The sequence below is a fragment of the Suricata suricatta genome, chromosome 7 (genome assembly GCF_006229205.1).
Source record: "Suricata suricatta isolate VVHF042 chromosome 7, meerkat_22Aug2017_6uvM2_HiC, whole genome shotgun sequence".
NCBI lineage: Eukaryota > Metazoa > Chordata > Mammalia > Carnivora > Herpestidae > Suricata > Suricata suricatta.
Window position 1 is genome coordinate 364,854 of NC_043706.1, and position 9,919 is coordinate 374,772.

Sequence of the window (9,919 nt, forward strand, 5' to 3'; positions counted from 1 at the left end):
CATAGCTGTTCTTGGGTTGGAGATAGACAGCTATGACTGTGCCATAGAAGAGGAACACCACAAGAAGGTGAGAAGTGCAGGTACTGAATGCCTTCCTCTGCCCTGCAGCTGACTTTATTCTCAGCACAGCCTTAGCAACAGCCCCATATGAGGAAAGGATGATGACCAGGGGCAGCACCAGGAAAATGATACTGGATATAGACATCTGGATTTGATTGTAGGTGGTGTCTGCACTGGAGGCCTGAATCAGGGCTGGGACTTCACACACAATGTCATCCACTCTGCGGTGGGAGCAGAAGGGTAACTGGAGGGTGGCAGGAGACTGGACCAGAGACTGAACCAGGCCAGCCCCCCATGCAAGGAGGGCGAGCTGCAGACAAAGTTTGGGGTGCATGATAGCGGTATATTGCAGCGGACGACACACTGCCACATAGCGGTCCATAGCCATCACCACAAGAAGGACACATTCGGTGGCCCCAAGCCACAGGAAGACATAGAGTTGAACGGCACAGCCTATGTAGCTGATGGTCTTCTCTGGACCCCAGAAATTAACTAACATCTGTGGAACACAGGTGCTGGTGAAACAAAGGTCTAGCAGGGAAAGGTTGCAAAGAAAGAAATACATGGGGATGTGGAGTTTAGGATCCTTTGAGGAAACAAGAATTATGAGCATATTTCCTGCAATAGTCCAACAGTAAATGATCAGAACAACCCAGAAGAGTATCTTCTCCAAATATGGCTTCTCAGAGAAGCCCACGAGGATGAAATCACTGCGGCTGTCATTGCAAACTGTGACCATAGCTGCTGGAGCAGTCACCGCTTTGGGAAATGGTTCAGAAGTGGGTGCTCAAAAGCCTGTGACGGTTCCAATAGAGACAGGGAGACATTCTGTCTCCTTTCAACTCAAGGATAAGAATCTGCCTCCTATAGTTCAGGGAAAAAGTAAAGATTCAGTGACTTGTTCTAAGCTTTGATACCCATAATTCATTGTATCTTTCTCTACATATCTTTGTCTATTTTGTCTGGTTAGAATTTTGCATTATAAATACTGAAATGCACATTAATCACTTACTAATGAAAATCACTGTACTAAACATTAAGAGATCATTCTATCTTCGCTCTCAAAACTTGCAAATTTACAACATTTATCACACAGTTTTTTATATATGTTACTGTTCAACCATATCATCTTTCAGTCCTTTTCTCTATTTCCTTCTCTAGATTCTCTAGGTCTTTATATCTCAATTTAGCTGAATACCCTCCTCCCTTGTTCCTCCTCCTGTTGTCTTTCACTCTCCTTTTTTATTCCTTTCTCTGTCCCATCTTCTCATGATTTCTGAGCTTGAATTCCACCTCAGCCGCTTTTTGCTATGTAATCTTAGGAAACGAATTTAAACTGTTCATTCTTGTCTTGGTTCTTTCCTTAATTTTATATTTTAAGAATAAAGAACAATCATAGAAACTACCTATGTGTTTTGTGTAAAGTAAATGTAAAAACACAAGAAAAATACTCTGTGTGTGTGTGTGTGTGTATTTCTCGCCCATAGTAACTGTATGATCTGTGTTAGCTACAATTATCATGATGATGATGACAACGACGCTATTCAGATGGATGCTCAGATGAAAAACATCAAAATATATATGCAAGATTTTGCAGAGTATGAGTGATATCATTAAAAAAAGAAATATTCCATTTCTAGATTATTTGTTTCCTAAGGAAATGAAAAGTATTGTACACACTTATCCATCATTATAAATTAACTGTCTTTATGTTACAGAGCACACACATGAGTATTTATTATTCTTTCCTTAGCTTAAAACCTGATTACAACACAAGTTTGGAAAAGACTATTTTCTATTCATTTATGCAGTGTGTCAAAAGAGATTTAGAAGTACTCATTTCATTCAGTCACTGGCCTTTCTACTTAACATACTAGAGAAAAGGGCCCCTGGATCCTTTTCCTTCGTCATCTTCCATACATTCCTCGCTCACGTTTCTGCTTCTCTGCTCCCACCAGCCATGCGATCTGTGTGGCTTAACAGTGTGTCCTCACTTCAAGCCTATTTACAGCCACTTTGCACATTTCCAGTGTTTCCATGTACAAGAAGCTTTTTTCCCAGGGGAGTGCCCCAGCACCCCTGACATACATACATACATACACACACACCCATATTAATACTTGAAACAAGTTTTACAAATCTGTGCCCAGCAGGAATTTCCTTGCCTCCTGACTCCTTTACTTCTCCGTAATAAAGTCTCACTTGTCAACATTTCAATTAAAATATTCCTTTTCCAAGACATTTTCCAGTTTACCAAATATTAAGGAATTAAACTAAGTCATCAAAATTCTAATGATGGAATCCCAGATACAATTCTCATCTCTTTGTTTAAGTTTATTTTTCCCCCCAAATTATTTCACAAAGAGTTGAGAAAGTGTACCTATAATCAATGGCCAGAGAGGAAGGACTTTTAAAAATTAGTGGTCCATAAATGAAATGGATATTTATGATCAGCCGCAGAGAAGCTATGGTTGTCTGAGTCCTTATCATGTTAACTGACAATTTGCCAAATGGTTTAGCTTATTTAACCCTCAAAATTTTTTTCAGGTGATAAAACATGCCTGATTCATCTCCTTATACTTTATCATATATTTCCCATCTCTTTAAAATGGTCCTAATAATGATGTGGTGAACTGAAGAAAATGAAATACTTGGAAATATAGTTGAAAATGTTTAAAATCCTATAAAAACATAATATTGGGTCGAATGGACCACTCAAGCCAGGATTCTAAGAAAAATCATGGCATGACCTGATATTTACAATCTATTGTATACTCATACCTTAGGAGTGAATTTTTGACCTCAGCTTAATACATCATGCAGTAATTTAGCCGAAGTTTTCACAGCAGTCTGTGATTTTGCTTTCACACAACTTGTTGGAAGTTCCTTCCATAATATTCCGGCCTCACTGTTCCCTATCTGCTCCCCTCTATAATGGGTCACGTCCAACGTCAACTGCACACTGCAAGTGGACCCATCAGTCAGCAATGCACAGGCTCATGGGTCGTTCTCAAACCAAGTATCACTCATGTCTCGTATTTTAATTCCACAGCCGTGCATTTTACAAAATCCATATATCTTCCAGTCTTGGTCCTCTTTTCTGTGCCATTGTTCCTTTATTCTTTTTGTACAATCTTTGCAAATTAGAGTTGAAGTGGTAGCGTTGTTGTAAATCTGAGTTTGATACTCCACGGATGAGTACAGTTTGATGTTTCAAAGATTCTCAGAGTCTTACAGATTTTCATCCCGTGATCTTCAACCACCTCCAGTAGCTGCTAGTTACTGTTCTTTGTTTATTAAGACTGTTCCTCCTTCTCTGGTCTTCTGTTTTCAATAGGAATGCTTACATGTCTGTATCTACTTCTGTCTTAACTTATATATCTGTATCTCCATCCAGCCATCTTATCTCATTCAGTTTCTCTCTATCTTCTCATCATTGGAGATGTATGTTTTCTGTCTGGATTAACTATTCTCAGTTTCTTGGGAGGGAGGAGACAGTCTTAGGTTAACTGATATTTACTATGCAAAATATAAGCATTCTCTTCATCCCTGCTTCTGTTCACATTCTCTTCTTCCTTCAGTTATCAATTTTTCCTGTGATTTTTCCTTCAGTTCACCTCCTCTGCCTCTCAGAACAGTATCTGGAGAAGTTTTCCTGAAAGCCAGTGCACTGCGATTCTTCTGACTGCTAATGTGGAATACAATACTGACAGTATTTCCATCTCACCTTCTAAGGCAGGTGTCTCTGGTGCCAATGTAGCTCATCCCCTCAGCCCACCTCTGATTTCAGCATAGCTGCAATGAACACTTCTGTGTCAATTCAGATTCATCTTGCAGTGACTCACCTTGAGGGTGCTGTATAGGTCTCCCCATCTGCCTCCAGTCCTTGTCTGACACTGGGGGAGCACACGAGGCACATAGACAAGTGCTGCACAGAAACTCAGGAGGCTTAATGACCCTGGGGGAAATTGTCAAACAGGGGAGGATGATAATTAGTGGGAAAATGTACCAGCAACTCTTCCTTTGGGTGGAAGCATACCTCCTGTATGCATTCCAGGATGCCCTGGGAGAACTGAGCTCCCACTGTGCACAACTTGGCTAATACACACTTATGTTGGCTGGCTTTCGTATCTCTCTCACTTTGCTTCCATCACTCATTCTCCCGGAAATTATCTCCCAAATCAGGTACTTGAACCTTATTTCCTGTCTTGGGCTCTGCTTTCAGGGTACCTGAGCAGAGCTGCAACACAAGAATTCAGACTCTCAGAAGACATTTCAGAGGAGACATTGCTCATGAGTCAAGCTGCAACATACTCCCATTAATATGGAGTGAGTGGGATTGTGGTAGCTTTTAGCTTGTTCCAACATCAACATCACTAATGGTCTTACCCATTGTGGCTTGGGAGGAGGTACGGGTAGGATGAGAATCATTGGGTGTATGGTACATCTAGCCCTTGAAAGATATGGGGGCAATGACAATTAGATTATTTTCAACTTTGCTGGTTTTCATTGACTGTCTTGGGAGCCATGAAGAAAAAGAGTAGTATAGTACAGTCAGCCAATTATCAACCCAGGGCTGTGGTTCTCCAACTGCATGCTCCTCATGGTTCCTGATTCCATAGATCTGGGGTGAGGCCCAAGAAGTGGCATTTCTAACAGGGTCCCAGGCAATGATGATGATGCAGGTCCAGGGACACACTTTGAGAACCACTTACTTAAGGAGTGTTTCAAAAGCAAGATAGCTTTCATGGAAGCTTGGAAGGATATTCTCATATACTACATAGGGAAGACTGGAATATCAACTCCAGGAGTTAATTGTTAGCGTCACAGGGCTGCAAAGGAGACAAGATGCTCAGTCTCAGTATACATTTTAGGCCACAGCCGGACCCTAATGGGGAAGGAGTCAGACAATGAGACCAGGAAAATTGGGTATCCTTTTAGCAGCTTATTAAAAATATGAACTTCCAGATTTCTCTGAACCCTTGAATCTGATAGAAGCCGTATCCTCCCTCCTGGTACAAGAGAGAAAGCTCCGATGCTTGGAGATCATGTAAAGATGATACAATCCCTCTCAAGATCTCTCATTTCCCTACTCAGCACCTCCAGAGCCATGGCTATGAACCCTGCTCTGAGAGGAAATAGCTTATCCTAAAATCAGTAGGGCTTGCCTAACATGCCATCAGGAAACCTTTCATTTTTTATTTAAATTCAAGCTACTTGACATACAGCGTACTATTAGTTTCAGGAGTAGAGCCCAGTGATTCATCTCTTACATATAACATGCAGGGCTCATCCCATTAAGTGCCTTCCTTAATGTCCATATTCCATTTAGCCCTTCTCCCTCCACCTCCCCTTCAGAAGCCCTCAATTTTGCCTCTGCTTTTGAGACTCTCTGATGTTTTTTCTCCCCCTTTTTTAAAAATCTTTTTCCCTTCTGTTCCCCTATGTTTAACTGTTTTCTTCTTAAATTCCACATATGAGCATAATCATATATTTGTCTTTCTGTGCCTGACTTATGTCTCTTATCATAATATACTGGAGTTCCATTCACATTGTTTCAAATGGTAAGATTTCATTCTGTTTGATCATTGAGTAATATCCCATTGTATATATAAACCACATCTTCTTTATCCACTGGGGTTCTTTCCATACTTTGGCTATTGTCGATGGTGATGCTGTAAACATTGGGGTGTGCATGCCCCTTCAAATCAGCATTTTTGTGTCCTTGGATAAATACCTAGTATTGAAACTGCTGGGTAATACAGCTGTTCTATTTTTGCGCTTTTGTACTTTTTTTTTCAGAGTAACCACACCAGTATGAATTCCCATCAATAGCACAATAGTGTTCCCCTTTCTCTGCGTCCTCGCCAACATCTCATTTCCCTCAGAGTTCATTTTAACCATTTTGACCGGCGTGGGGTGGTATCTCATTGTGGTCTTCATTTGCATTTCTCTGGTGATGAGTGATATTGAGCATAGTTTCATGTTTTCATAAGCCATCTAAATGTCTTCTGTAAGGAGGAAAGGGGAAGTGGTGTGATGGTCATGGAGGGGGGCACTTGTGGGGAAGAGCACTGCCTGTTATATGGAAACCAACTTGGCAATAAACTATTTAAACATAGATAAATATCTTCTTTGGGAAAGTGTCTGGTCATGTCTTCTTCCTACCTCTACACTGGATTATTGGTTTTGTGGTTGTTGACTTTTTAAGTTTTGTTTTTTTTTTTTACAAATTTTGGGTACTAAAACGTTATCTGATATATATCACTTGCAAATATCTTCTCCCATTCCACCAGTTACCTTTCAGTTTTGCTGATCTTTTTCCTCGCTGTGCAGAAGCTTTTTATCTTGATGAGGTCTCAATATTTCCTGCTTGCTTTTGTTTTGCTTACCTTTGGCTATGTGTCTAGAAAGGAGTTGCTGTGGCCGAAGTCAAAGAGGATGTTGCCTGTGTTCTGTAGGATTTGATGGCTTCCCATCTCACATTTAGATCTTTTATTCATTCTAAATTTATTTTCTGCATGGTATAAGAAAGTTGACCAGGTTCAGTAATCATGTCGCCGTCCAGTTTTCCCAGCATCATTTGCTGAGGATATCACAGCCAACGCCACACACATACAAACAATGATAAGAGAATGCTATGAAAAATTATGTGCCAAGAAACTAGGCCATCTGAGGGGCCAACATGGCAAAAGAGCACGGAAGTTAGTTTGCGTCTCTCATCCCTCAAACGCAGCCAGACCAACACCAACCCATTCTGCACACCTCGAAGCCTGATTTGAGGATTTAGACAACAATCTGCACAGCCTGAACCACACACCTCGGCAGGGACACAGCGCAGAGAGGTCAGCTGGGGGAGAGAGAAGCCACGGAGGACAAGAAGCTGTTTTTGTTGCAGAGAGAGGATGAAGATGGGGGAGAAAATGGGAAAAGAACTCCCCCTCACCCCCCTCCAAAAAAAGCAGCTAGAAAGAAAACGGAAGAGTGGAAACAGCTGCAGGGACTGAACAAACCAGGGGAAAAATAGAAAAGAGGATTTAAATTTAATTAAGGCTCTCTAAAAAGGGTGAGTTCAGAGAACTGCAAAGATAGAAGAAAAAGAAGAACGTAGAAGTGACATGGAAGACAAAATTGTGGAAAATAAGCAAGCTGAAAAGAAAAGGGAAGAAAAATTTGGAACATGAATGTAGCCTTAGGGAACTCAGCTACATCATAAAGCATAATAGCATTCATATAATAGAAATCCAAGAAAACAAGAGTGGGGAAAATGGCTGAAGGTTTATTTGAGTAAATCACAGCTGAAAGCTACCCCAGTCTGCGGTAAAAACAGACATCCAAATCTGGAGGCACAGAGAACTCCTTTCAAATTCAACTAAACTGGTTGCACCACATGTTTTCAAACACAACTCACTTAGTAAATCATGATCTCAAGTAAGTGAGGCATTTCCCACAGTGTTCTTTCACAGAGTTGATTATATAACACTTACATGTGACTGAGTTCATGGTTTACTAAGTTGAATTTGAAAACATGTGCGGAGACCAAAGACATAAGTGCTGTACACTCAACTCTGAGAAACAAACTGTGCGAAAGGTATTATTTACTCAGCACCCAGTATAACGAAGTTCGTACTGCTTTGAAACACCTTCTTGGAAGTAAAATGTAAGTGTTGCATAATTAATTCTGTGGAAAAACACTGTGGTGAATGCCTCATGCAACCGAGATTATGTTTTACTAAGTTAGTTGAGTTTGAAAACGTGAGGATTTGTAGCAAAGTGGATGGACCTCAAAGGTGTCATGCTAAGCGAAATAAGTCAGGCTGAGGGGGACAGATGGCATAAGTTTGCACTCATAGGTCTAACAGGAGAAACCTAATGGAGGACCATAGGGAGGGGAAGGGAGAAAGAAAGTTGGGGAGAGAGAGGGACTCAAACCCTGAGAGACTACTGGATACTGAAAAGGACCCCAGGGTTGAAAGGGGAGGGGGAGAAGGAAGAGAGGTGGTGGTAATGGAGGAGGGCACTTGTGGGGAAGAGCACTGGATATTATATGGAAACCAATTTGACAATAAACTATTAAAAAAAACCAAATTCAACTAAAGTGGAACAATATAAAGATACATCTTATTAAAATGTGTAAAATACAAAGATGATGAAACAAATCCTAAAAATGGCAAGGAAAAAGAATTCCTAACTTATAAGAGAAGACAAGGTTAGCAGAAGACTTATCCACAGAAACTTGGCAGGCCAGAAGGGAGTGGCACAATGTATTCCATGTGTTGAATGGAGAAAATATGCAGCCAAGAATACTCTATCCAGCAAGGCTGTTGTTCTGAAGGGAAGGAGAGAGAAAGAGTTTCCCAAACAAACGAAAACTGTAATCCAAAGCACTTGTATAGTAAAGTAAATTTCCCATAAGACATAATGGAAACTCAGATGATTTGTTTCACAATCCAGAAACATTCATATCAAAATGATAAGAATACTGTAATACAAAATAAGAAAATACAAAATATAAAGAAAAATAAGCAAATTAATCTGCACTTACCTTTGAAAACCTCCTTCTTGTGAGGGAGACAAGAGAGAGGAGGGTTATTGCGTGGATGACTTTCACTATTACTAATGGAATCACTGTTGTTTTTTGAATCAATGGAATCTTTTTCTGCATGGTGGCCATTGTATATGCTTATACAGATGTTGACTACAGTACAGCATTTATAAACTCTTGTCAAATACTTGTATTTAATGTAACTGGCAACAAGGCAGCAAAGGATAGGTTCTGTATTTGCCCACAGCCTATCCTAGAATGAAGCAAATCATGCCTAAGCTTACTCTTAAATGGAAAAGCAAAAGACTGTCCATAGGTGCTTTAAAGTGACAAGTATGTATGTGTGTGTGTGTGTGTGTGTGTGTGTGTGTGCACACGTGCTAGTCTGGGCTCTTACCATGTTCTGAAAAATCACTGATTTCTGCCAAACACCATGTCCTGAGACTGGGCATCTGAGCATGAGAGACGATGACCCACAATCCCACAGCAGGTGATAGAAGAACTATTGGCTCAGTTGTGATCATGTGAGATTTGGCATCCCGTACTACTCATATTGCAGGACATCACTCATTTATCAAGTTAAAATTTGTTAGAAATGTTTGCCCATCTTGCAGAACACCCACAGAACAAGTTACTCTCAATCCAAGATCTACATTACATACAATAGTTAATAACAAGCATATAGGAACTAATTGATAGGAAAACAATAATAGGGGACTTTAACATACCACTAACATATATTAATATATCATCCAAAAAGAAAATAAAGAAATAGCTTTGAAGGACACACTTGAACACATGGTCTTAATAGGTATATTCAGAATATTGCATCATAGAAGAGCAAACTGCACATTCAAGTTCACATGGAACATTCTTCAATATAGATCACGTATTAGGTCATAAACAAGACTAGTTCATCCTGGGGAGAGCTCTGCAGCTCCTGGTGCTGTGGATCTACCTGCCGTGGGATTCGTTTCTGACCAGCCTCACTGGGCCAGGCTCTTGACGTCATAAAACATTAAGTTAGCTGAATCCAGGCCAGAACTAACATTTGCTCAAGATTGGGTCCCAAAAAGAGCAACAGAAAATGACCAAGTCTCAGGTTGCCCTTATCTATCAAACTAAGAAGGACTGAAGCCACAATACTCTGATCAGCAAGAGTGGGAGGAAAAGACACAGAGTCCAAAAGAAGACAGCCTCATAGGTGCGTGAGTGAGTGTGATCTGGGAAAATAAAAGTGGGCCTGGACCAGAGGCTCAGAGGGGAGGGAGCCCTGCTCCATGCGGAGCTGCAGAGAGATGAGGGAAAGAGAAA

General features: G+C 40.6%; 1 protein-coding gene across 1 annotated transcript in view; it reads right to left on the reverse strand.

Moving 5' to 3' along the window:
- LOC115296425 (olfactory receptor 2H2-like) overlaps positions 1–799 on the reverse strand; it is a 1,244-nt gene extending 445 nt beyond the window's left edge. The window contains exon 1 of the mRNA XM_029944889.1: positions 131–799. Coding sequence (XP_029800749.1) covers positions 131–799 — 669 coding nt within the window. The remainder of the gene's footprint in view (positions 1–130) is intronic.
- Between the last annotated feature and the right edge of the window lie 9,120 nt (positions 800–9,919).